The sequence below is a fragment of the Aspergillus novofumigatus genome, assembly GCF_002847465.1.
Source record: "Aspergillus novofumigatus IBT 16806 chromosome Unknown P174scaffold_4, whole genome shotgun sequence".
Classification (NCBI taxonomy): domain Eukaryota; kingdom Fungi; phylum Ascomycota; class Eurotiomycetes; order Eurotiales; family Aspergillaceae; genus Aspergillus; species Aspergillus novofumigatus.
The window spans coordinates 1,402,705-1,428,945 of NW_020194277.1; the positions used below are offsets into that span (position 1 = coordinate 1,402,705).

General features: G+C 47.9%; 10 protein-coding genes across 10 annotated transcripts; 7 read left to right on the forward strand and 3 right to left on the reverse strand.

Moving 5' to 3' along the window:
- Positions 1-3,822: 3,822 nt before the first annotated feature.
- On the forward strand, positions 3,823-5,363 carry P174DRAFT_441232 (polysaccharide lyase family 1 protein). The gene is made up of 4 exons (XM_024827260.1): positions 3,823-4,097; positions 4,153-4,519; positions 4,589-4,822; positions 4,878-5,363. Exons 1-4 carry the CDS (start codon positions 3,895-3,897, stop codon positions 5,214-5,216), a joined length of 1,143 nt encoding a protein of 380 aa, XP_024682564.1. The 5' UTR covers positions 3,823-3,894; the 3' UTR covers positions 5,217-5,363.
- Positions 5,364-6,170: 807 nt separating this feature from the next.
- Positions 6,171-7,926, forward strand: P174DRAFT_337168 (purine and uridine phosphorylase; the record flags this gene model as incomplete). The annotated part of the gene is made up of 3 exons (XM_024821691.1): positions 6,171-7,068; positions 7,119-7,292; positions 7,382-7,926. Coding segments are annotated over 3 exons (1,617 nt in total), but the record flags the coding sequence as incomplete, so codon positions are not given.
- Positions 7,927-9,837: 1,911 nt separating this feature from the next.
- On the forward strand, positions 9,838-11,301 carry P174DRAFT_369447 (nucleotide-diphospho-sugar transferase; the record flags this gene model as incomplete). The annotated part of the gene is made up of 1 exon (XM_024822282.1): positions 9,838-11,301. The coding sequence occupies one exon, from the start codon at positions 9,838-9,840 to the stop codon at positions 11,299-11,301; it is 1,464 nt and encodes a 487-aa protein (XP_024682566.1).
- Positions 11,302-12,239: 938 nt separating this feature from the next.
- P174DRAFT_460097 (uncharacterized protein) lies at positions 12,240-13,057 on the reverse strand (the record flags this gene model as incomplete). The annotated part of the gene is made up of 2 exons (XM_024829843.1): positions 12,240-12,870; positions 12,903-13,057. 2 exons carry the CDS (start codon positions 13,055-13,057, stop codon positions 12,240-12,242), a joined length of 786 nt encoding a protein of 261 aa, XP_024682567.1.
- A 985-nt stretch (positions 13,058-14,042) lies between these two features.
- Positions 14,043-14,938, forward strand: P174DRAFT_460098 (uncharacterized protein; the record flags this gene model as incomplete). Its single annotated transcript, XM_024829844.1, has 3 exons — positions 14,043-14,108; positions 14,207-14,539; positions 14,642-14,938. The coding sequence occupies 3 exons, from the start codon at positions 14,043-14,045 to the stop codon at positions 14,936-14,938; spliced, it is 696 nt and encodes a 231-aa protein (XP_024682568.1).
- A 1,887-nt stretch (positions 14,939-16,825) lies between these two features.
- Positions 16,826-17,847, reverse strand: P174DRAFT_441236 (uncharacterized protein). The gene is made up of 2 exons (XM_024827261.1): positions 17,312-17,847; positions 16,826-17,220 (listed from the first exon to the last, which is right to left on the reverse strand). The coding sequence occupies exons 1-2, from the start codon at positions 17,373-17,375 to the stop codon at positions 16,883-16,885; spliced, it is 402 nt and encodes a 133-aa protein (XP_024682569.1). The 5' UTR covers positions 17,376-17,847; the 3' UTR covers positions 16,826-16,882.
- Positions 17,848-18,014: 167 nt separating this feature from the next.
- Positions 18,015-20,569, forward strand: P174DRAFT_460099 (MFS transporter; the record flags this gene model as incomplete). Its single annotated transcript, XM_024829845.1, has 6 exons — positions 18,015-18,387; positions 18,453-18,707; positions 18,761-19,555; positions 19,615-19,999; positions 20,226-20,357; positions 20,512-20,569. The coding sequence occupies 6 exons, from the start codon at positions 18,015-18,017 to the stop codon at positions 20,567-20,569; spliced, it is 1,998 nt and encodes a 665-aa protein (XP_024682570.1).
- A 2,153-nt stretch (positions 20,570-22,722) lies between these two features.
- On the reverse strand, positions 22,723-23,319 carry hhtA (histone H3; the record flags this gene model as incomplete). The annotated part of the gene is made up of 3 exons (XM_024825667.1): positions 22,723-23,000; positions 23,058-23,165; positions 23,295-23,319. 3 exons carry the CDS (start codon positions 23,317-23,319, stop codon positions 22,723-22,725), a joined length of 411 nt encoding a protein of 136 aa, XP_024682571.1.
- Positions 23,320-24,349: 1,030 nt separating this feature from the next.
- On the forward strand, positions 24,350-24,749 carry P174DRAFT_441239 (histone H4). Its single transcript, XM_024827262.1, has 2 exons — positions 24,350-24,503; positions 24,557-24,749. The coding sequence occupies exons 1-2, from the start codon at positions 24,365-24,367 to the stop codon at positions 24,580-24,582; spliced, it is 165 nt and encodes a 54-aa protein (XP_024682572.1). The 5' UTR covers positions 24,350-24,364; the 3' UTR covers positions 24,583-24,749.
- On the forward strand, positions 24,557-25,217 carry P174DRAFT_441240 (uncharacterized protein). Its single transcript, XM_024827263.1, has one exon. It carries the CDS (start codon positions 24,732-24,734, stop codon positions 24,963-24,965), a length of 234 nt encoding a protein of 77 aa, XP_024682573.1. The 5' UTR covers positions 24,557-24,731; the 3' UTR covers positions 24,966-25,217.
- The last annotated feature ends 1,024 nt before the right edge of the window (positions 25,218-26,241 follow it).

Below are 26,241 nucleotides of genomic sequence, written 5' to 3' on the forward strand. Positions count from 1 at the left end.
CATTGAAATGAAGTGGATGATTGGCATGTACAGTGGCCTGCTGGGATGAGTTATGTGAGGAGCGGGGGCATATTATCATGGTCTGAGTTCATTCTAAACCATATTAAATAGATGAAAACACCGCAAGCGCCAATGGCAACTCTGAATATAGTCTGCTAAAGGGAACACTAGCTGTTCCATGACCGGTGCATGACGAGAATGGTGAAAAATGGCGAGAATGATTCAGTGGGATACCTGGGGAAGGTAAGGAGAACACTGAAACTCCAGGGGAAGGCTGAGCCAACTGCTCAGAGATTGCCTCAGCCCACATGGGGAAGGACTACTGTGATAGGGACTACGGGCCTTTTGCCCAGAGAGGTAAGGATAGGATCCCTGAACTGGTCTTCAAGTCAGCCTAGTGGCCTAGTCAACAAAGGATTTGTGGTGGAGGTTAGTAGGGTTTGCGGACATGTACTCTCGTATCAGACCCAACTAAATGACCCACAGGATCATCGTCTCTAAACGGTCTCATCCAACCGGCTCAGAGATTCAAGACTACCTCAATGGGTCTTGCCCCCAAGCCCTCCCTATTGGTTGAGATGTCCGCCGTAGTGCTCCGCCAGAATGCTTGGCATGGTACATGATAAGCTTCGCTCTTCTGCCAAGATTACGTGGCCTACCTGAAAGGAGCCCTTCCGTATATAGTATAGTACAGTCATCCTAGCTCAGTAGGCAACACTATTAAGATAAACCGTCTGAGATCGTTATGAAGAGTTCCTTGGCTAGTTTTGATGGTAAATGCGATGACGAGGGAAGGCTTTGTAAGATCACAATCAGGTCGACTAACTGATTTTTGAATTCTATTTAAAGGGCGAAGGCAACTGGAATAAGTAGCGTTGTATTACCTTCATTATTTTCCAATTTGGCCGCATCAAAAAGCCGAGCGATGTCTAACTGTGCACACAGTTCTCTCAGGACATCACGAAAGGCGTTAAGCCCATCCCCAATGGGCTTAGCTTTCGCAATTTCTGTTCGTCACAGACGGGGCATGTCTGGCAGCACGGATAACTCTAACTATAGTTCGAAATAGAAATTCCATCAGGAATTTTGATAGGCTTTAAAAAGAAACCGACCCCGGAACCATGGGACTGTAGTAAGGAGTAACCACATTGTCTAACGGCTCCTCCTGGCGTGTTATCGCAATATTCTATGTGGGCTGTGGATGAGGATGTGGGGGTTCCCCCTTTGCTTGTGCTATCTCTCATTGGACCATATACAAAATCGTCACTCTGACCCAGCCACAACCACTCACCTCGCCGCCAGTATTCATCCTCTTCGCCTTGGAAATACCAGCAGAACTCGTGGTTACTTTTCATGAAGGATGCAGTCCAAGAATGCAATTTAACTGAATGCTGAAATGATGTAGACATTCCTTTATCTTCTTACAGCCCAGTCAGCCAGCTCGCATGAGGGCCTTTCATGTCCTGGTATATTGGAAAGGCAGCTCGTTCAGCCAAGTGAGCCGAGCTATGATTCGGCCATGGTCGGCTGGGGTGCGGCTGTCCGAAACTCAAACTCCTTCAACGAAGCATCTATTAGTTGGTGCCCCAGCCCTTCAAATGATTGGAACATTGCACCAGCAGGATGACCTGTCCTGGCTTCTAACAAGAATTGAGGGAAGTGGTCCACCTTCGCTTAACATTGAACCATCACCAATGTCAAAGTGGCCTTATTATGGAACTCGCCTACACCTTGCTGCGGCCAATTAGAGGATTTTTGGGTCGTTTCAGTCATCTCTAGGCTCATTTGTAATTAATAAAAAAAATTTTCCCTCCATATAACGCTCTGGGATATTCTCGCCGCATTACCTGTAGTGCTGGCTATCATGGGCACAAATATAGCCACCCGGGCTAGCAAACAAGATTATAATACCAGGCGAGAGCAACGCTAAAGGAGAAAAGATAGAGGGTAGACAGCGCCTTCAGTAGGGCAGATACGACAAGACACAAGGGTCACAAAGAGAATGTAGGACAAGGGCCGGTTCACAGTATACGGGAGAGGAGAAATAAGGAGGACCCAAAGCTCAATTGAACCTGCCACTACGTCGGGGTTGGAATATCCCGCAGGAACAATATCATAGCCGAGAAATTGTTACGGTATAGAAACTTTCACGCCCGCGTATTACGGGCGGGGAGAGCTCTTGCATTTTAGATATCTAGTTGGTAGAGCTGCAAGCTTTGGAGTTTCTTGCTAATGCATCTGTATTGATCCTAAAGTCCTCTTAGAGAAGCATTGACCGGACTGTCTCTTGATCTGATTCCACATGAGGCTCCTAGCCACCTAGTCCTGTGGGCGCCGTCTTCATCTGGTGAATAAGGCTAAGCACTGTGGGAGGTAGGCAAAGAACCTGGTGCTTCAGATGCTTCAGCTTTAGCCTTTACCCTTATTCAAGAACTGCTTTCATCCATCTCTAAAGCAGCCCTTGCTGGTCTCTTTTAGCTGGTAGACTTTGACCGGGCGCTGTTAATCTTGATGTACAAGCTATTCAAAGTAACACATCAAGTCACTTAGCACTCGAGATGCTGAGGGGATGTTTCAGCCGCCTGCCCAGATATGGGCTGGGTCTAAGTTGCCCACGCAGATCTGGAAATCGCTTAGGGCTTCTAGTTTATTCAAGACTGGATGTCCCCTCTAGCTTGCTATTTCCGTCCCATGAAGTCGCGGATCCCTGGTATCCAGGTCCCATTATGTGCAATGCCAGTAGATACACATCCTCCAAGAAAGATCTGATTACACTGCTCACCGAAGAGTACCTGTCCTTCTCAATAATCCAGTCACTGCCCGTGACATTTTCCTTCCCCTTCGTGGTCATCTCTGCTAAGACTAGTACAAGTGGCCTTGGGGACAATAGTGTACCCCAGAAACAAGCAACAAAGTTGCACTCAGTACTATAGAATATAAAAATTACAGTGCTTCTTTACACAGGCGGTCGCCGACCGACGCATGAGACTGGGAGAGCCCTTTTCCACGTGTACATTGACAACCTCATCTCACCATCTTGCACTGTTCAGTATCCTAGCCCCGCCGTCCACCAAAAAAAGGGTACTCCAAAGAAGCTTGCGTTCACTCTCCCCCAAAAACCAAAAGTTTCAACGATATAGTTAGAAACAGTGTTCTATTTAACTCCTACATGTGGGGTCGCAGAGCGTATCTTTTCTGAATTTGTGTTAGGTCGGTGTAGTTATTGAAAAAAGCGTTTGGTGACGCGTATGCCAATATACCTTGGATAACCTTGTGTTGGTACTAGCCTAATATTACGCTCTACGTACACGATAGAGAATTGTAGCGCGGGCATTCGTTATTAGTATATGAACCTTGTGCCCAAGACGGAAATGATACTATATCAATCTGCGAAACTCAGAGGAGCCAAACTGTTCTAATTAACGTTTCGAACAGATGCAACGACCTCCATCTCAAGCTAACTACCCTCTCTGGGATGTATCAACCTTCATGCATGCCAAAAAAGTGTTTTTCAAAAGATGTAAAGGGGTTCATAAGCTCCTCTCCTCTCAGACCATCAAAGGCTAATCACAAAGAGGTAAAGACTAAGTATCTCCAGGTAGCTTGATGAAACACCTAAGGTTACACCCGTCCCCTAGCCCATCATTGCCGAGCTAGTACTATGAAGCTCTCGTTCGTCGGTCAACGGCCGAAATTAGCGGAAAATCAACTGGGCCTGACTGACTCATCTAGACCATGTCCAAAAACCCAGGGGCAGAGTATTTAAAAGCTTCGTCTCCTCCCCACTATTGTGAGGATGCTCGTTCAAAGTGCTCGTCCATTGATTCATTCTTTATTCTATTCTTAGCGCTTATTTCCTCTATTCTTTGATCCTTAGTCATTCCTTCTCTCAACATGAAATATATCCCTCTCTTTGCTGTGGTCACGTCTGCTTTGGCCAGCAATGCCGCAGCCATTGGCGTCTCTGGCGCCGCTGAGGGATTTGCTAAGGGCGTTACCGGTGGTGGAAGTGCCACCCCGGTCTACCCTAGCACGACTGATGAGCTGGTCTCATACCTCGGCGACAGCGAGGCTCGTGTCATTGTCCTCACCAAGACGTACATCCCCCGTCTCCCCAACCAGACGACAGGATAGCTGATAATAAATCACCAGTTTCGACTTCCGGGGCACTGAAGGCACCACCACCGCTACCGGCTGCGCCCCCTGGGGTACCGGTTCTAAGTGCCAGCTCGCCATCAACCAGAACTCCTGGTGCGATAAATACCAGTCCGGCGTGGCTAAGGCCAGCGTTAGCTATGATAACGCTGGTATTCTTGGTATCACTGTGAACTCTAACAAGTCCCTGATTGGTAAGGGCAGCGCCGGTGTCATTAAGGGTAAGGGTCTACGAATTGTCAGCGGTGCCAAGAATGTCATCATCCAGAACATCGCGATTACTGATATCAACCCTAAATATGTTTGGGGTGGAGATGCCATTACCCTCAATAATGCTGATCTCGTTTGGATTGACCACGTCACTGTAAGTTCTCCCCATCCTTGACTACGGCACCTCTCACAGGAGAGGATGGTGCTGATCAGTAGGTGCTAGACCGCCCGTATCGGCCGCCAGCACATCGTTCTCGGCACACAGGCTGACAACCGCGTCACCATATCCAACTGCTATATCAATGGTGTCTCGGACTACTCTGCCACCTGCGATGGACATCACTATTGGAGCATCCTCCTTGACGGCTCCAACGACATGGTCACCATGAAGGGTAACTACATCTACCACACCAGTGGCCGTTCCCCTAAGGTCACAGGTAACACTCTATTGCACGCTGTACGTCCCTCTTCCTCACCATTCCCCGTGTATGTCTTCGATCTAACTGATGCAGGTTAACAACTACTGGTATGACAACTCCGGCCACGCCTTTGAGATCAGCTCCGGTGCGTATGTCCTCGCTGAAGGAAACGTTTTCCGAAATGTCGAGGTAGTTGCCGAGTCACCCATCACCGGCAAGCTCTTCACTTCCCCTGATAGCACTACCAACAAGGTCTGCTCCTCCTACCTTGGCCATACTTGCCAGGTCAACGGCTTCACAAGTTCCGGCGGCTTCAAACAGGCTGATGAAGCCTTCCTCTCCAAATTCAAGGGCAAGAACATCGCCTCTAGTTCCGCCTACACCACTGTTATCTCCAGTGTTACCTCCAACGCTGGCCAGGGCAAGCTGTGAGCAGCTTGCGGTACTCAGTTAAAATATGATTGAGAAAGGATGGAGCGAGGAGACAACTGGGAGAGTTCAATACCAGGTACCATTCAGTTTTATGTCCCTAAGTACCTATATAGTGATTACTGATGATACACTCAAACCTAAGTAAACTTTTCACACAAATGGGGCAATATCTTATTTAGAGTTGATTTTTGTGGCTGGTGCTTCCGAATTGCTCAAGAACAATTTTTTCCAAGTCCTGACCATTGTGCAGTACATAACTCCCTAAACACTTTCTCTCTCTCACTGCCACACCAGGCAAAGCCTACGCCGTACACTATATACTTTACTGGTCTGCAATAGGATCCTTAGTTTGGTTGTGATTGAGATCCTATTTGGGGAAAGTTGTGCGTGCTACACAAAGCACTGCCTAAGGGCTCCAATTTTGAAGGTGGCAAGAGATACAAATGTTCCAAGGAGACATGTAAAAGCCCAAGGAGAGAATCAGAGGGCACGCAGTCAATTCAACTGGCGACAATATTGCTAGCAACTTGCACATACTGGTACTTAGGCCAATCTCTGCTTTCGAACATCCTTTATGTCCTTCCCTGGGCTATTTCCTGTCAGATAACTCGATTCAACAAACGTGTGGACTTACCATAGCTTGGTTTTTGGGCGGTAGCTTGGTGTTGGTGGATAAGCCATGCTCTGATGGCCAAGCAGGAAACCCAACCAAGAAACAATGTCTCGAACGCCAACCCGCCCACCAGGCTGAGTTGATCATCTCAAGGCTACCTAGCCGCCGTAGAGGACAGGCCCGCATATTAAGAATAAGCTAACATTCCCATCAGGGGTGGGGTTTCGCTGTAATTATTTATCTACCCATCTAGCCGGACACTCGACAGCAGCTAGCCCACTTGTGATTCTCGATATATAGAATGATAACCGCAAAACTGAGCTTCTCCGAGTTAGTCGAGGATGCCCCAAACTGTCCGAAAGTTCGCACATGGTGATTACACTGTCGGGTGGATATGTGCTTTGCCAGAAACCGAGTTCGTGGCCGCAGGGGCCATGCTGGATGAAGAACATCCAGTGCTTCCTGCCGTCCAGTCGCAAGATACAAATTCGTACCTCCTTGGTAGGATTGGCGATCACAATATAGTAATTGCTTGCTTGCCTGCAGAAACGACAGGCAAAGTGTCCGCTGCTACTGTTGCCAAAGATATGCTCCGCAGCTTCCCAGCTGTCCGATTTGGTCTGATGGTTGGCATCGGCGGTGGGGCTCCATATTACGGTACGCAGGGATACGACAACAATGAATTTAGTGAGCAGGAGGAGGAGGAGGAGGATTCTGAAGATGATTTGGAAGATATACGAGATATAAGACTTGGTGATGTTGTGGTAAGCCTGCATTCGAAGTCAGCAGAAGCGGTTGTGCAGTATGATTTTGGCAAGTCACTGCAGGAGAAGGAGTTTGTTCATACCGGCGGCAAACTCAACAAGCCCCCGGTAATAGTCTTGAGCGCGGTTTCTGTGCTCCAGCAACAGCATAGACGGAAAGGCCATACGACTTCTGAGCTTTTAGCAGACGCCCTGTCAAAGAATCCTGGCATGGCTGAAGAATTTCGGTACCCAGGTTCGGCGAAAGATCGGTTGTTCAAACCAGACATCGTTCACTTGGAGGGAAGGAAGTCATGCAAGGCTTGCTGTGGGCCCAACAACGTGAACCTTGTGAGGAGAACGGACCGACATGGAACGGCTCCCAAGATACATTATGGAACCATTGGATCAGCGGATCAAGTGATGAGGGACGCCGTATTAAGAGATAAGTGGGCACAGAAGGAGAAAATCATTTGTTTTGAAATGGAGGCTGCCGGTAAGTCTTTTCCCATCTTGGTAAACTTCCATATATAACTCTTCAATCAGGGTTAATGGACTCGTTTCCCTGCCTCGTCATTCGGGGTATCTGCGACTATGCTGATTCCCATAAGAATAAGATCTGGCAGCCATATGCAGCGGCAACGGCAGCATCATATGCTAAAGAACTTCTACTCGTTATTCCTGGGCAAGGCGTCATGGATCTATGTCCGATTAAGCAATGTGCGTCGCCTTGAGGTATTGAGCTTGCTCGGCATATTTTTTTCTCGCAGAAATGTGCCGTTTTGTATGCTTGCTTATGATAAACTTAGCTCTTGGCAAAATCGAAGCGAACGTCGACACGATGAGGTCTAAGTTAGCCAGAAAAGAAGATCATGACTTACTCAACTGGATCACGCCAGACGACTACGGCCCTCTGCAAAGCGACTATTTTCGGAGACGACAAGCTGGAACTGGCGAATGGCTACTCAACTCAATGGAGTTTCAGATGTGGCTCAAGACAAGCCGGGGAACTTTGTTCTGCCCCGGAATTCCAGGCGCTGGGAAGACAATCTTGACGTCTGTTGTAATCAACTACCTCACTAGACGCACCTTCGAAGATGGAAGCCTCGGCGTTGCGTATGTTTACTGCAACTTCCAGCGGAAAGACGAACAGACGGCCGACAGATTACTCTCAAGTTTGCTGAAACAGTTATCTGGGCGACTACCGACCATTCCAGGAGAGGTGAGCAACTTGTATAATCAGCATAAAACTGACCGAACACGGCCATCACTGGAAGAGATCTCACGTACCCTCTATTCTGTGGCTGTTAAGTACTCAAGAGTATTTATCCTCGTCGACGCGCTTGATGAATGCCGAGAATCTGAGAATGGCCGAAGAAATTCTTGTCCGAGATTTTCAATATCCAAGCTAGATGTGGGATCAATATTTTTGCAACTTCTCGGATGAATGGCGAGATTGAGAAGTTATTTACCAACGCTATCTCCCTTGAAATCCGTGCGACAGACCACGACGTAGAGATATATCTCGATGAACGAATGCGACTCCAACATTTGGATATTCTGGATGATGACACAAAAAATGAAATCAAGCGAACCGTGGTTGATGCAACTGGTGGAATGTACGGCGTATAACTGGCCCCCAAAGCTGGTAAGGATTCTGCTGAAACCGAACATCAGGTTCTTGCTCGCAAAGCTGCACATAAAATCGCTCATATCCTTGCCAACGAAGGGTCACATTAAGGATGCGTTACGGAACCTTGCTAAAGGAGAAGAGGCACTAGACAAAATTTACAACCAGACGATGGAGAGGATTGAGGATCAAATAAGAGAAAGACGAGATCTTTCGAAACAAATCCTGTTTTGGATTTTTTATGCCAGAAGGCAACTCTCGACTGAAGAGATTCGGCATGCCCTTGCTGTTAAGATCCAGTCCGCGAAACTGGACAAAGACTACCTTCCCAGTACCAACCTCGTACGGTCCCTATGCCTTGGGCTGGTTACAATCGATGGAGAAAGCGGTATGATTCGGTTGGTCCACTACACGACGCAAGAATACTTTCGGCGTACCCAGAGTCGCTGGTTCCCTGATGCGGAGCTTGAAATCGTGAAAACCTGCATCACTTATCTATCTTTCGATACATTTCAGACCGGATTCTGCTCAGACGATGCAGAATTTGAGACACGGTTACAGTCAAACGTTCTGTATGATTACGCTGCGCGTAATTGGGGACACCATGCTCGAGAAGCTTCAATTAGGGCGCGACAGTCTAATTCAAGCCTTCTTAACGGTGCTGCCAAGGTGTCCAGCTTAAGTCAGGATATGCCAACGCAAATGGCAAGTGTGGATCTTGAAGCGTACTCAGTCGTCACGGAGATGGTGTTAGAGTTCCTTAATAGTGAGTCTTACACATCCGGCTCAAGTCAGGCAATGTTAGTAGATGAAGATTATATCGGCTTCTACTACAGTTACGGTGTGCCACGGCAAATGACAAGCATGCACCTTGCGGCGTATTTTGGCCTGAGCGACATTGTACAAATGTTAATCCGGAACCAGCATGATCCAGACACTGAGGATTCTTATAAGCGCACACCACTGTCATGGGCGGCAGCGAGCGGACATGAGGCAGTTGTGAAGATACTACTTGACAGAGGTGTTGCAGGGGACTTAAGGGATTACTTTGACCAGACACCACTATCATGGACTGCACGGAATGGGCTTGAGGTAGTTGTGATACCAGGCAACAGAGATGTATGGAGTCTGATTAGTGGTGGTGGTCTTCTAGAACCTATACCCGCTTCTTGCGCCAATATCCACAGGCATGATGGACCCCTTTCAGACAGCGAATCCCCGCTGTTGTATGTTCTTTTGTTGAAATTGCCATCTGACCTCCAATTCAGTCCTGTCTTGTCCCTGAATGTCCGCTGTAAAAGCATTGGGGACCCGGCTTCTCCAAATGTCATCCAGAACCCATTATTGTCACTCTATTTGTGTAGCGCGTAGTTGAGAGAAGCGCTTTACTTTCGATTTATCTTCGAGCTCCGAGTCTCTGACCGTGAAGGCCTAGCCGCCCTCTTTTCGCCCCTTTTATTTGTGGCTGGCCGGGAAGGCTAAAGTGACAGGGTTAATGATGCCTAGCAACATGGACCCTTGTAGCGCGGAGTTTTGCTGTACTATTATTACGGACTGTTGGCCCTCTCTTCGCGCCACTTCGAATCCTCCCATGACTTCCATGATCTCTTGTTGCACCTCATCAACGTGGACGGGATGTTGGCTCTCCGCAGAACCATTCTTCCGTACTTCTGCGCTATTTTCTTCCTCCTCAACATAATTTATTTTTATTTTTACTTGCATCGGGAAAGATACAGCTCTCCGCCTCCAGACCAGCACTCGCACTCCCGGCTGTGGCAGCAGCTTCATCCCCTGCTGGAGGAATACAAGCCCAACTGTTCTCAACCGGTCCTGCATGGTAGCGCGGGCACCCAACGATTTGATGCGTTAAAAGAAACCGCTCGCCCTAACTACGTCTCCAATGTTGATGAGATTTTATTGCCCATGCAAGCGGCGCATGATGGCTTTCTGCATGCTATCCACAGTCTGAAGCTTGACCGTGCCTACACACCCGGAACAACCGGTATTGTGTCCTCCGCAGGCGGAACATATCTACCTACTTTCCTAGTATCTCTGTTGTTACTACGGCGAACTGGATCGACGCTGCCAGTGGAGCTTTTCATGAAGGATCGGACGGAGTATGAAGCCTCGATTTGCGAGACTGTTTTACCCCCGCTGGGCGCAAAATGCTTGGTTCTCTCAGATATTCTTGCTGGTCAGGACAGCCTGCAGAGTACGGAGAAGATAGAAGGCTTTCAGATCAAGTCGTTCGCGATGCTATTCTCCTCATTTGAGAAATTCCTGTGGTTGGACGCGGACTGTGTCCCTCTCTACGATCCCGCTGTAATCCTCGACTCTGAACCTTTCGAATCCACCGGCCTTGTTACCTGGCCGGATTTCTGGGCTAGTTCGGCTGCGCCGGTATACTTTAACATTTCTCGACAGCCCGAACCTCTCTCCACTGCACGGCAGGCTACCGAGGCTGGAATCCTTGCTGTTTCGAAAAAGACTCATTTTTCCACGTTGCTGCTCGCTGCTTATTACAACTATTATGGACCGGATTATTATTACATTCTCCTTGATCAGGATGCGCCCGGTGCGGGCGATAAAGACACCTTCCTTCATGCTGCAGCTGCCCTTAACGAGACCTTTTACTCTGTTAGTGAGAAGGCGGTGGACGTTGGAAATGTCACGCCCTGGAATGCAAAGGTCGCAATCAATGCTGGATATATCCAAGCCGATCCCATTCAGGATTATAACCTGACAAGCCAACAGAAATGGAGAGTCAAGGACCCTTCAGTTGCCAAGCCACCCCGGGCCTTCTTCGTTCATGCTGGGGACCCGGAATTCAATCCAGGCAATGACCTGCTGGGCCAGAAGTTGATCGGTTTTGACGGCAAACCCACTCGACTCTGGACTCATCCACCCGAGGCAATGGAACGTCTCGGATATGACGCTGAGAGGGCGTTCTGGGAGGCGACGGTATCCGTGGCGTGCGAGATGCAGCCAGCCTTTGAATCCTGGAAGTCCAAGAGTGGACTTTGTGAGCAGGTGAAGGAGCACTGGGAAGCTGTTTTTGAGAACCCAGATGTAAAGGTTCCGGTATTTGCAGGTAGCTAATCGGTCAACCTGGCCTCTTCTTCGGGATGTGAAACTTACTTCCGTCTGAGTGGACCAAGCTTGATGGCATACGACCCTGGCTATGGGCTTGAGATTGACATGAACGTAATATGTGCTCAATATCATACGGCAGTCAGCATTGGCCCTATAGGATGCCCGAGGCCTTTTCCAGAGTGGTCACTTCTCTCAAAGATGGCATCAGCATGCTCGCAAAGTGTTGCCCTTCGTAGGTTGCTTCCGAAGCCAGAAGGAAACTTCCAGCAGCCTGCTTGGCCTCCAGAGCTCTCTGGGCCAACAAAACCCACGCCTGCCTCTCCTGCGGAATTAGGGGGGTCACCTCTGTCTTACCAAATCGTTTTTAGCTCTTGCCAGTGGCGTGTGTTTTCTCTATCTCTCTCTTTTCTTTTTTTTAGTGTACATAATCTCGCATTGGGCGGTTCAAGTCCTGTAGTTTTACATATTTGGTAACAATTGGCGTATTGGACTATATAGTAGCAGCTTCCGAGGCAAACTAATCGTCGAGGAGCATGCGGTAGTACTAGACTGGCCTTCTGGTAGCCTTCTGGAATCAGCAACGCCTAGGAGGCGACCAAGTTACTCTGAAGTGATGTTATCGACTACCTCCAGCGACCATTATACGCGAAGCCTATCAGCAGCGCTCACCACCTCACAGCCCCGATTAGTTTCGATTCCTTGGTTCAGCTCCAAGGAGCACCAACAAGAACATCTCCGGTCGTCTCGCTCTAGCCCATGCCTACAAAATCCAGCCTGCAGCAACAAAATCCGTGTCGTTTTCATCCTGAAGACCCAAATTATGTCGATCTGGAAACACAGCCAAACCCCACAAGCCCACCTCCGGCGGGCGCCAGGTAACCGTTCCATCTGTTGGCACGAATACACCGTCAATGTAGCTAGATTCATAGCGCAGAATTAGATTGTCATCCGCTGTGAAAAAAAGTCAAGATGAAAACTGACAGTTTCTGTGTGTTCTGATCCCAAAACAGATTGTCAAGATAAGGATTCTCGACTTTGACACTTGCTGCGAGAAGTTTCCTTCCATGAGAAGAAAGGTCAGTATAAGCCAGACGACAATTACTGGGTGCTGACCTGTAAAGCACGCTGAATTTGGCCCGAATCAGGTCTCTCTCACTTTTGCGCATGGTCCAGAACTGCCCCTCGGGAATGCTATACTGCGTGATACGCTTTCCTGGCGGTCTGGTACTGGGCGCATCTGAGGCCACATCGACATCGGGGATGTCAGAACCATCTCCAAAGCGGTATAACCTCTGGCCCAGAGCGACGCCGGGAACCTTGGTGTGGGCTATGTAAGACACAAACCCGTCCGGGACCAGACCGTTAACATCTTGATTTTCGTGCTTAAAGCCGACGAGTTGAGGAGTAAAATCAATTTGGTGATCAGCCAGGCGTTTGTAGGCTTCACACTCCTCTTTAAAGATGTCAGGGACCTCGCCAGAAGCTTGTCTGCGGCGCATGTCAGGGGGCAGAGCCTGAGTTCCCCTATTTGGGATCTGCATGTAGATTATCACTCGGGCCTGTTGAGTCGGATCGCTAGAGCGGTGGCATTCAAACATAGCGATAACAAGGAAGTGTCTTGGTATTCCTCGGATTCTTTCTGGCTCAAAAGCCCAATGCTTTCCTTGAGTTTCACGGTCAGTTTCCAAGCAGAGGGTGAAGGGGAGGTGAATTCGATTTCCCTATTGAGCCAAAGCTCATCAGGGAAGTAGGTATCGTCCATGACTAGGCGAGGTAGCTGGATGACAGGCTAGGGGATGGTGGTAGATGTAAGAGAATGTTGTCGGAAGTCGATGGTAACACATTCACGGAAGGGGGTACCTCCCATGGAGTCTCCTGGAGAAATGTCCATCTTGCTTAGAAATTCAGTGTTCCATGGAAGCCTCTGTCTATCCCAAGGGTGCGAGACTCCAGCACGTCATACCTACTATTTGACGAGTCAATTTTAATAGAATATCCCAGCACATATGTTACTGCATATATTTTCAGACTTGCAAGGGAGAGAAAAGCCTACCCAGGCGTGAAGTCTTCTGGTTCCTCTATAGGAGTTAGCTGGCAATAGAGATGGAGAGATTTGGTGGAATATCAATACTAAGGACATAATATAGGACTCATCTCACGTGCCGGTCTATGACCTAACTTGAGCCGGCATATAATAATCAGGTCCTTCTCAGTGCGGTTAGGTTAGTCTACAAAACATGTAGACATATATAAAATAAAGGAAAGAGGAGAGTAAGGACCTCATTAGATTAAGAGAGGTGCTGTGATGTGAGACTAGCATAAGAGAAGAAGAACAATAACAGAAAGACATCTAGCTAACTATAGTAATAGAACAGCAGACAGTAAACAAAGGCTATTTGCCAGTCTCAACTTTAGTAACAGTAATAATGAAGACCCCTTCATAGACTAATGTAGCTTAATTTGCTCTACTTTGATTACTATATACATATCTTTCTAAACAGACACACCAAATTGCAAGATGATACATACGCTAGACCTATTCAACCAGCAAAATATTATGAGCTCATCTAGACTATATAGTCATCACAGAGAACCCTCATAATAATGACATAGACAAATCTTAACATTCTGGGACTGCCTTGTCATCAGGTAGCCCACCATCATCCATGGATCCTACATCCTGGTCATCGTCCCCAACGTTATCCCCCTTTATCCCTCGTTTAAAGTAACATAACAGTGCTACCGCTATGTCGACTACTCTAAGCGAAATCTACAACCCTGCCATCCTAGGCTTGCCTCCCAAGGATGTGGTGGTGCGCCTCTGCAAGAAAAAGGGCTTTGACTCCAATACCCTCACCTATTCTGCGGAGGCAATACCTTTTCTATCAAATATAACAATGTCACAATCTAGGAAGCCCACGCGCAGGTATTCTTCCGTCAGAAGAGTAGAGAAAGAAACAACTCCACTATCCGGATACCTGAGGTCTACCACGCGTTTGAAGTGGGCGGGGCCAAGCGCAGGGGATATACCTACATAGTCATGGAGTATATTGACATCGACCTTGAGCGATCTGCTTCGGATGAACAGAGAGCACGAGCCCTTTCCGAGTCGATCAGTATCCCACCGCCACCTGGGGTCTTTGGGAGCTTTACTGGTGGCACCTACAGGCATCATTTCTTTCGAGACAGCGAGCCTCCTGTTCCGTTTTCTTCTGCCGCAGGGCTTGAAGATTATCTCAATAGAGTAGGTCTTTTTCTCTGTTTGATTAGGGAGCAAATCTCCAGGTTAAACTAACATATGGTAGTGCCTTGAATTATACAACGGTATCACCGGGAACAAGATAAGCTGGATTTCAGTACTGAACCGCTCCTATGCTACTATGCAGATATGCACCCAAGCAATTTTCCCATCGATAAGCACGGCCAGCTCTGGGTGATCGACTTTGACCAAGCCGGAGTTCTCCCTTCGAGCTTCATGAATTATGCGATCGCTGCGCATCCTAAAAAGCGCCTGCCAGTCTCTACTAGGAAAACAATCCCTTTGCCAAAGACATCGAACCTGGGGTCCCTAGGTCGTGCCACCTACGTGGTCAAGACCATCCATAATGACTTTCGTATGCCTGAGTTAGCGTCATTTGGTTGATTCTATTGCTCAGTTTGTTTAGATATACCCCGGGATATCGCATGGAGACTGATGCTGAATCCCGGTCCGAGAGCGGATACGTTTCGTACTTCGAGTCGAGCATTGCGGTCATTGCACAGGTGAGCTCGCATTTCGAAACAAAACATCCATGCAGGACTGAGTTCTTCGTGACCCTAAATGCTAAGGTTTCGCTGATGCTGGGTCCTTGGTCATTCTCTAATCCCTATCTCGTCCGTCCTCTAGTAAGAAGGTGATAGAGGTTGTGTGGCTGCTGCATGAGTGGGCGAGCGCATTAAGGTCTGTCGATCCAGCCATTATCTCAAGAATCATACTTCTAGGATAAAACAGTGCGGTAACGGTCGATCTTGGGTTGAGCTGTATTTGACATGGTGTCTTCGAATAGTCAGACTCCACACGAGAGACAATGGGAAGAGGAAGAGAGCAAGCCGCCGAGCAAAGGACTTGATGAGGAGACAGCAAGATCTCGAGTCCTGAGTTTGTGAGATTAATTACCTCAGACAACAATTCTGTATACAAGCAAAAATATCAGATGAATACATTAGGAACTACGTAATTGATTAGTGAATCGGTCATCCATTCTATGCTTTATTACTGATCACAACGATAGGGGAAATTTTAGAGGGGGTACGTGCTATCAGTCTTTGATAAGAAAGGGAGATGTGCCTCGGTTAGAGGCCACCCTGCTTTGGTTTGATTTATCATCAACATTGTTAATTTGAGACAACTTACTGAGGCACTGGAGTATAGGTCATCTTTTTGAGCTGAATGAAAGTGATATGTGTTTTTTGGTCTGAAGTGCCATCTATGATTCCTAGAAGTCAAATTGGTACTTCTGAGACCGTGCTTCTTGCATAACGTTGAGCCCGGGATGTATTCGTAGTGATCTTGGGGAATACGGATCCATGCTACGTGCCAACGGCTATGGTGGGGTTAGAGATCAAAATAATGCTAGATCTAGATTCGCCTGGCTCGTACACACACTCAGAGTCTGGCTGTGCCTGAAAGCCTGAACTGGCGATCAGTGCAAAAGCCTAATAGTGTACAGAATAGGTATGGCATGTTGCAGACGCTACTGTACCGTGTATGCACTTCAGTAATCATGCAGAACAGACAGAGCCTCAAGCGTTGAGTGTCGGATTCAGCTAGATAAGATCAATACGACGACATATTTCTAGCGCAGAATAAACAACACTGAGGTTCTGGAGCGCAATACGCCAGGAAGAAGATGACTGAACAATAATTTGAACTATATATATATATGCTTCCACAACGGGGTCCACCCGAAAGTGTCATTCGACAGTTATGCAGCCTAAATAATTTATGAATGTAAGATGTCAATTCCCTGGGATAAAATGAGAGTGGGTCATAAGGGGTAGACCTGATAAATCCCCTAACACGACTTAGACTAAAACGTCTGATGGATAAAATCTGGCTGCCTGACTGATAGTAGCCTTCTATCGAGAACCCGGCCATCCGAGGGTCTTGACTTATGAAGGATTGAAAAGATTGAGATCGATTGATAGACGATCAACTACTCGGTGCTCCGTACAATGACGGCATGATCGTCTCCTGGGTCGAAACACTGTGATAAGATTTCCTATTGTACATTGCCAAGAGATAATTCACATCTGGAACAGTATCTCGGCTAAGACTAGATAATATCAGGCAAGAAAAATTCAGTATTAGACGACATGCCAAGACCGTGTCTGAGGGCTTAGCGTCGGTGGCAACACCAAAACCAGAAGCATCCAGGAGGTTCATGAACTGAGCCTCGGCCAAAAACACCAGAATACTTCCATTGCGAAATTTCTATTACGTGGCGTGGCTCCGGCAGATGTGATTAAATTGTACGTGATTGATAATCAAGTGAGTATACAATTTACAACTTTACACAGCATGATCTGAACGGAGATAAGCGGCATCTCAATGCATGTACTCCGTATGTATTGACCTGTCAGGACTCTTGCGGAGATTAGAAATGATCAGGACTTGCAGTTGCAGCAGTGCTACGGAGTTTATTATTATTATTACAAAGGTAAGTCCTGTAGGACGAGATGCCGAGAGCCGAGTACTGGGAGACGCTAGTCCCGAAACAGACATTTTATGCAAAGCCCCCGGCACATTCATGCCTAGTGTGCATTGGGATCGAGGTTGATGATCGATGACGCTACAATTGAACTCAGTTGACTCTGTACCAGCCCATGCTTTGCAGTGGGATTCATACCCCGCAGAGAGGTACACAAACCTCGAATCCAACTCAGGTATGATCGCGAATTGCTTCGTATTGACACATCGAAGAAGAATCATCTCAACGACTGTGCCTGTACCACCTACCTTATGCTAATGATCCAGACCACGAGGTATCCAGCGCCCATGGATCTCGAGCTTCAATAGATGGCGGCTGCTTGCTCCACATCGGCCAAGGCCGACGTTGGCTGACGGACTAATGCTGAGCATAACCCGATTAATGCCACAAATTTCGGCGTTGCGACCCGCTGATTGGCCTAGAACGGATTTCTATTCTCTTTCTTCTTCTCTCTGTGGGCTATCTATGGATACGGGAGGGCGTTTTCTACGGCAGGGGTCCGAGGCTAATGACTCCCCGGTGACGGTGCCATGAAATCAAGAAGCAAGACATAAAAAACCAAGGGAAAAAAAGGGAAAAATTAGAAAAATCCATTCTTGAAGCAAGTTATATATGTTCCTCATTTTCCATCATTCTTGTTCTGGTCTTCTTGAGTGACCTTATCTTGTTATTATTATTGATACCCCATACATTTTTTCTTTCCTTACCTACCTTACGTTTTTTCTGTACATACAGTACAACTCGCCTATTTCCTAATCCAGAACACTATACTTCCCAATCCTCCGCATTCGGCGGTCGCTGTCCATACTACTAAATTTCTAATCTCTCTTATTCTACCACGATCGCTCTTTCAGAAACAAACAGTCTCGAATCCCTCTTATCTAGATCTATAATACTCCCGATTATTCCACGATCAAACCGCATATATCCGTACCTCCGCTCGAGTTCCGCACCGATTAATCGCCCATCATGGCGACTGAAAAAGGGGACCAGAACCCCGAGAAGATCGAACAGTCCATGCCACAGAAGATCCCATACTGGCGACTGGTGGTAGATCAAGGCGTCCTCACCCAGCAAATCATCGACTATCCCTACAAAGGCTCAGGAACCGAGGAGGATCCATACGAGGTGGTTTGGATTGAGAATGATCCTCGCAATCCTATGACATGGACTCAACTGCGCAAATGGTCGTTGACCATGACTGTTGCCGTTTCGACGCTGGCAGTCGCACTGGTTTCTTCAGCTTATACCGGTGGTGTTCGAGAGATTGAAGCCGAGTTCCATATTGGAAGCGAGGTTGCTACGCTCGGTGTTTCGCTCTTCGTCTTGGGTTTCGCTATTGGTGAGTTATTTCCAGTTCTTTTATTCGAAGCCAGCCTACCTGTCAGAGACTAATACACTTAATAGGACCTCTGCTTTGGGCACCTCTGAGTGAGATGTTCGGCCGTCAAATCATCTTCACCGTCACCTACTGCGCACTCACGGCCTTTAATGCTGGAAGTGCTGGCTCTCAGAATAGCTGGACGCTGATCATCCTTCGTTTCTTCGCCGGCGCTTTCGGAGCCTCGCCTTTGACCAATGCGGGTGGTGTCATCGCTGACATGTTCCAAGCCAAGCAGAGAGGTATCGCGATGAGTCTTTTTGCTGCCGCTCCATTCTTGGGTATGTCTCCTTTGTTCCTTATGCTGCATTGATTGTATGTTAATGCGTCTCAGGTCCTGTTTTGGGTCCAATCATTGGTGGCTTCCTCGGAATGAACGGAGGATGGCGATGGGTCATGGGCTTCTTGGGTGCCTTCTCAGGTGCAGTTTGGATTGTCTGCACTATTTTCGTTCCTGAGACCTATGCGCCTGTTCTCCTACGTCGCCGCGCCGAGAAGTTGTCAAAGCACACCGGTAAAGTGTACGTCAGCAAGATCGACATCGACCAGGGCAGAGTTACTCTCAAGGAAGCTTTCAAGACTGCACTGTCTCGTCCCTGGATTCTGCTTTTCAAGGAACCGATCGTCTTCCTCCTGAGTTTGTACATGGCCATCATTTATGGAACCCTCTACATGCTCTTCTCTGCCTACCCGATCGTCTTCCAGGGAGTCCGTCATTGGAACCAAGGCGTTGGCAGTCTCCCATTCCTGGGAATCATGGTTGGCATGATGTTTGCTGTCGCCTACAGTGTTTGGGACAACAAGCGTTATGTCCAAGTTCAGGAGAAGCACGGTGGGTTCGCTCCCCCTGAGGCACGCCTGCCGCCCACCTTGATTGCTTCGATTGCCATTCCTATTGGACTGTTCTGGTTTGCTTGGACCAATTATCCATCCATCCATTGGATTGTTTGTATCCTAGCCGGTGCTCCGTTCGGTTTCGGTATGGTTCTGGTTTTCCTGGGCATCATGAACTACCTCATCGATGCCTACACCATTTTCGCCGCTTCAGTCCTCGCAGCCAATTCCGTCCTCCGTTCTGTCTTCGGTGCCGTTTTCCCGTTGTTCACTACCTATATGTATCAGGATCTAGGTGAGATTTTTCTTTCGAATTTATTCTTGCTGACAAAAGAGGCTAATTGTGAAAAACAGGAATCCATTGGGCGTCCTCAATCCCGGCGTTTTTGGCGCTTGCGTGTGTTCCGTTCCCCTTCCTCTTCTACAAGTACGGTGCTACCATTCGTAAGCGCTGCGAGTATGCCGCCAAATCAGATGCGTTCATGCGGAAGCTTGCCGAGCAGATGCAGCAAGCCCCAGAGCCAGAGTCTGAGGAGACAGAGGAGCCAGTCTTTGACCGCACAGAGGCACCTGCCCCTGAGATGTCCGATGTTAGCGAGACTGAGTCCAACGTTGAAGAACTTCCGGATGTCCGCCAGATGCGCAGCAGAGCCTCCACACGGACGGCTACTTCGTTGCGCCGCGTCGTCAGCTACGAAGGAAATCCTTATGATATCGACCGTGTCCACACTCGCGAGTCGTTCAGCAACAAACAATGAACGTCCAGGGAACCTATCCCATCCTTCCCGCTCAGCGGTCTTCGACCTTAGTCGCTCATTGCTCGATTCATACTCGAGGACGCCCCAAACCTGCTTGACTTCGCAGTGTGCAGGTCGGGCGCATACACATATTTGTCGATACCGAATAATCCGTGTTAACACGTGTCTATAATACGCTGATGCCCTTGTCATTTGTTACGGCCAGAGCATATGCACCTTGATTATGGCAGGAAAAGTTTGTCCTTGTTCAGAAGTCATATACCCGACTGATGTTGACCCAGCTCATGTCTTGTTATGTTTGCATTATAGATGGCGTCTTTGCATTGGAAGAGAATTGTTGTATTTATCGTGTACAGTTTACCATATACACATATCTAATTAGAGATCATTGTTCATCCAATGGCTGTATCCCAGTTCTAGTATCTCAGCTCTTTCCCAAATGCCGTCGACTTGCATCCTAGATAATCAAACACTCTCTCCTGCAAATCGATAGAAAGATTCCTGACATCAGCGCAACTAGAGATGGGAATTATCGGCCAAAGCGCAGATGACATTTAGCTCAGTAAATTGAACAAATACTAAGGAAAATCCATCTGCATATCTGCAGCAAAACCATGTCAGAGTATCATGTCGCGCTCTCTAGCATCCTCCCCGAAGGTCGTCCAGTAGCTCCATATCCAATCCATTTTAATCTGCTACTGTGATTTTAGCTTGCTTTATTGTCTGGGATGTTCCTCTTCAGGCTCATCGAAATGGCGTCAGAATTTTAGTCTTGATATGACCTCGTTGCAAGCGCTGCCCCAATAGCTTGGGTCGGTGTCCTGGACATCTGGAGAGTCCTCTCTGTAGCCTAGGCTCTGCAACACACTCTGCCACTCCAACATTGCTGCTTCCTATAGCTCAATCATCCGTAATTGCAACCTCGCAGTTTCTTCGTATGTATATCATAAGTAGTAGCTCTTCGTCCCGGCCCCGCTGTCGCTTTGGCTTTCAACCAGCTGTTTGCCGGGTTTTGGTCATCGTAATTTCGTACTCTCCGCATTGCGTAGATTATTCACGGACGGCAGTGAGTGAGCAAACATTTACCTCAGAGCGCGGAGGTGTCTTCGAAGCGATATTGAAACACCGGCCGCCCTTGGGCTTACGGGAGATGGGTGCTTTGGGCTTCTAGTAACGTTCTACGTCTAGCAGTCTCATTACCTGTCCAAATGAGTATCCTGATCTACGTATTATTTTCATTTCAGGCTACCTACTTTTCCGATGATGATGATGACAAGCTGATGGAATAGGAGAGCGACCGGCTCACAAGTCAGTCGTAACTGAGAACGACCTGATCGTGATCCCGACCGAAGCAAGAAACGCGCCGACGACGAGCAAGTGGCGAAACTCGAGAGTCGAGTTTTTTCGAGATCGCAAAGATTATTATCAGGGCTTTAGGGGTACCCGGAACATCCTATATATGAACAAATGCTTCGATTGAAAACAACTTCCAAACAATACACTGGGCAAGCACCAGCCTGGACCAGCCTTTGATTGAAGGCTCAAAAAAATAAAAGCAAAAACATACAACAGCCGGGATTCGCTGGTGGTCACCCACCCAACTACTAACCGGCCGGCGTGTGGCTTAAGTACGGCTGAGCGGACGGGAAGCCCTGTTTTCCACACCCTATGGTCGTATGTATCAGGTTATTAGAAACTGCAGTATCTATAAGAAAGGTTCTACACTCAATATTGAGCAGTTAGGACTGATGCTGACGCAGGGCTATGCCGACGTATTGGAGATTTTTGACATGCGCTGAGCTGCCAGGCTCGCTCGTAGATTTCTTCCAATGTTTCGAATCATGTTCCTCGTGAGTGTGCAAGTACCTATTGACTACTAAATTCTATGTATCGTTTCGTCTAGGTACCATCGCTGAGGGACGCTAGAAGACGTGGGATCGCTAGCAGAGCGTCGTCGTCATTGCTACTCCATGACTTGTAAGGATGTCTTCCCAGCATCGTATAGCATTATATAGCATCAACGTCATCATCATTCCAATTCGTAGTTATCACTACAGTTTCCATACATTTTCAAAGGATCGTAGGTGCTCAGGATTTGATCCACTCTCGTAATAATATGAGTATCCTGTGCCAAACGGTTCGCCACTGTGCCGTCACCAAGTGCAGATCCTCTGTGGACATGGAGCGATTTCTTAACCGCTACATTGCTTCAGAGTTGAGTTGACTAGATAGAAGGACTATGTCGACAACTTTTCGCGTTGTAATGATGAAATCATTTGTCAAGCATGGTTCTACGATGACCTTGACGGTAGCTAATACGCGGGCGGCTTGCGACCGTGGCGCGTCCCGCTACAGGAACAGTGGCACGAGAATAGTTTGAGAATAATTGCAAGACACGGACTGGGTTGAATTGATGTAAACATAGATATTCGCATTTCGCGTCTATGCCGCGACGTGGTGCATCCCGAAGGACAGCAACTCGAGAGATCCGTAATGTACATGAGCAAATCCCAGCCGCTGAATCGGCAGCCTACTATTCATCGTGAAGAAAAACTAGAAACCCAGTGCCGAACCCATTGATATTCGAAAGCAAGCAAACCCATCATGTATCGCCAGTGATCATAAAAAAAGAAAACAGAACCCCGTTATCGCCTTCCCAGAAGAGCCAACCGGAAAAAGACACAACTCATTAGATAGAAACCATCTAAGAGCGCTCACCGCGGAGACGACGGGCGAGCTGGATGTCCTTGGACTGGATGGTGACACGCTTGGCGTGGATGGCGCACAGGTTGGTGTCCTCAAAGAGAGAGACGAGGTAGGCCTCAACGGACTCCTGAAGAGCGCCGATGGCAGAGGACTGGAAGCGGAGGTCGGACTTGAAATCCTGAGCGATTTCACGAACCAGACGCTGGAAGGGCAGCTTGCGGATCAGGAGCTCAGTGGACTTCTGGTAGCGACGGATTTCACGCAGAGCGACGGTACCTTCGACAAATATTAGAACATTTGTTTGATAACCAGCACACAGTGGAAGGGACTTACCAGGCTTGTAGCGGTGAGGCTTCTTGACACCACCGGTAGAGGGAGCAGCCTTACGAGCGGCCTTGGAAGCGAGCTGCTTACGGGGAGCCTTGCCACCAGTGGACTTACCTATTGACAGACAGTTAGCAGGATGTTTCTTAGTGACGCGTGGTTGTGTCGGCCAGCTGACGCGACTGTGAGACGATCTTGGCAGAGACCGACGACAACAAGAGAAACGACAGTAAGGTTAATACATACGGGCAGTCTGCTTGGTTCTAGCCATTTTTTATGATTAGGTTTGATGGAATTTGATGATTTATTGATGAAAAAGTGATGGTGTTGATGAAAGATCGATGATCGAGATGACGAAAGTGTCGTGGTGGTGAGTAGATGGAAGAAGGATGGAGGAGGTGGGTGGGGGCAAGGTATTTGTAGTAAGCGAGAAGGGTGGTGATCTGGGAGGGTGGTGTTGGGTTGCCAGCAAAAATGGATGGTCTTAGCGCGGTTTCTTTTGATCACAAAAAGTGGTCGGAAAGCAGCACACCATAAGTCCTGATTTCGGGTACTGAATTTTGGCAGGAACCATGAAAGTACGCAGAATGCAGGCGGCCCTTGCTCGGAACGCTAAGCGAGACAGCTTCCCGCATCAGCCAATAGAAACACAGGATCACTGATGTAGAATGTCACCCAGGACACCTTGATCCCAACCACAAGCGTAGAATGTCACGTATTTCGATTATCCGGAATTCTTCTAATAGTACTTAAAAATTTTTCTAATTATTTTACAACTCTGATCAGCGAGGCTGGACGGCATTCCGTGGGGATCAAGGCATTCCAAACGGGATCACTGACTGTTCCGTCACGCTGCCGAGAGATCAAACCCGCTGCGAGGATCCTCTCTTCTGATTGGTCGATCCCCTTCTTAGCGTGTGATTCCAGTAGCCTCCCCGCGCTCCTCCTCCCTCTATACAAATATCTCCCGTCCCAAACTTCTTCAAGCTCTTCTCTCCTCCATCAGTCCTATCTGTCATCCAGTTAAAGTCGTTTTCTGGACATCCACACTTATTTAAACACACACAAAGTCCTTTTTAAATTCCCATCTATCAACATGACTGGACGTAAGTAGCTTCTCTTTTGATCACAAGTATGACGCGACTTGACCGCAGTCACTGACGCGTTTCTTCTCTACAGGCGGCAAAGGTGGTAAGGGTCTTGGAAAGGGTGGTGCCAAGCGTCACCGCAAGATTTTGCGTGACAACATCCAGGGTATCACCAAGCCCGCTATTCGTCGTCTCGCTCGTCGTGGTGGTGTCAAGCGTATCTCTGCCATGATCTACGAGGAGACCCGTGGTGTCCTCAAGACCTTCCTTGAGGGTGTCATCCGTGACGCTGTCACCTACACTGAGCACGCCAAGAGAAAGACTGTCACCTCCCTCGACGTCGTCTATGCTCTGAAGAGACAAGGCCGTGAGTATCTCTGGTTATTGCGGGTTTTGACGCGTCTCTGACAATCTTCTCAGGCACCCTCTACGGTTTCGGTGGTTAGACGTTCTCTTGTTTTCTTTTTTTCAGCCATCCTGCGCGGTCGGCGCGTCGATTGTCCTTCCGCAGCAGTGACGCGACGGTTTGCTTTTTCGGGTTGGTTTACGGTATGACTGGGACGTTGTGGTGTTTTCTTTGCTCTTTTAAAGTGTCATGGGTCTCTGGGTTTGCTTTTATCATGCTTTATTTTACTACCCTTGCGCGTCCACTACTGGTCTGCTAGTGTTCGTGTTTGAATTTCTGTATCATAGCGGCCTTTATGCTTCTGGCTGTGCCCCAGGCTTGAAGAGATTGCAGCATCAAACGCAATCTAATATGAATACGAACGGTCGAAACATTCAACCTTTTGGTCTTGTAGGTGTGGTACTTGCACCTTTCTTTTCGTAGCGCCTTCCTTGACGCGTCTGGTCATGCTCCAGTCTCGTCCAATTCCTGCGGGCACCTTGACTTCGTTATGGGTGTGACATGTTGCGTGTTTATGTTATGTATTTTCAAGTGATTTCGCGTGTCCGTTGTGACATTTCTTCTACCCTTCTTCCGTAGCTGCCGGTTCATATCCGTTTATTGTGGGTATGTCTTCGCTTGTGGGTGCAAATGTTGCGCCTCGTGCATGAGTTGGAGCGTCGGACGGTGTTCGATAATATGTCTGATCTCGACTTCAGTCGACATTAAACTAGTAATTTTACTTGTTCTATTCGTATGCTGTCATCTAGTAGCTCGATACTGCTAATAGCTATTGAAACTTTGTCTTGTCATGTTGAGGTACATTGGGTGTTGGATGGATGTGGTGCACTAGTCTATATGAAAATATATATATGACACTGATGCACCTATGGAGTAGACGAAAACGACACAACATACCTGGATATAGGCACTATTCACATATAAAATGACTCAAAATACGACCAAGACACACAAGGACCATATCAAAACGCTACAACCCAATGTTCTATTCATATACGGCTTTGATAGAGCTGTAGGAGGGATATCTACAGGTTCGACCGCAAAAGAATACTGGACGAACCTTTCACCAGAGAAATCGCAGTAACGGCCATAAAAACCAAATAAGTTTATAGCATAACAATAGAATATATCAGCCCAAATATTATATCTATCCCTGAAAGGTCCGCAGGGCGAGGATCAAGAGAAATCAAAGACGGTAGCTGGTTACTCTACAAACACCGCGCCCATGGCGGAGTTGAACCCGGGTTCAACTCGGGGTTCAACTGACCGGCAAGGACACCACATCGTCTCATCGCAACGCAACGCAATGCATTGCGATGACCTCTCGAGTCAACCCACCGCAGAGACAACCATATAGGAGAATAAGGACAACTAAATGTTCCACGCTACGTGTCATATCTGATGAAATCTACTCCTTTTCCCGCATCCAGGTAGTATCAGCATACTTGAACAGCGGATTATGATGTTCACCGCCAGCTTCCATCCAACTGATCTAAAGCGAAATTGAAGCTCTGGAGGCCCAATGCACGCGACACAACTTGAGCTGAACTATCTATACTGAACTGGCTCCAAGATCAAAGACGCAGCCCTCCCGACTACACATAATGCGCGCAATACTCCGTCCCCGGCCCCGGCCCCGGCCCCGTTATCCTCCCCCGGCTTCCACATGACATGGGTTGTTGCTCAGCCCCTGCGATTG

Coding starts and splice junctions, on each gene's coding strand:
- P174DRAFT_441239 (XM_024827262.1), top strand. CDS start 24,365: ATGATCTACGAGGAGACCCGTGGTGTCCTCAAGACCTTCCTTGAGGGT. Junction 24,504..24,556: donor TGCTCTGAAGAGACAAGGCC/GTGAGTATCTCT, acceptor CAATCTTCTCAG/GCACCCTCTACGGTTTCGGT.
- P174DRAFT_441232 (XM_024827260.1), top strand. CDS start 3,895: ATGAAATATATCCCTCTCTTTGCTGTGGTCACGTCTGCTTTGGCCAGC. Junction 4,098..4,152: donor GTCATTGTCCTCACCAAGAC/GTACATCCCCCG, acceptor ATAAATCACCAG/TTTCGACTTCCGGGGCACTG. Junction 4,823..4,877: donor GTAACACTCTATTGCACGCT/GTACGTCCCTCT, acceptor TAACTGATGCAG/GTTAACAACTACTGGTATGA.
- P174DRAFT_441236 (XM_024827261.1), bottom strand. CDS start 17,375: ATGTGGAGCAAGCAGCCGCCATCTATTGAAGCTCGAGATCCATGGGCG. Junction 17,221..17,311: donor GGCGCTGGATACCTCGTGGT/CTGGATCATTAG, acceptor TCGCGATCATAC/CTGAGTTGGATTCGAGGTTT.
- P174DRAFT_441240 (XM_024827263.1), top strand. CDS start 24,732: ATGGGTCTCTGGGTTTGCTTTTATCATGCTTTATTTTACTACCCTTGC.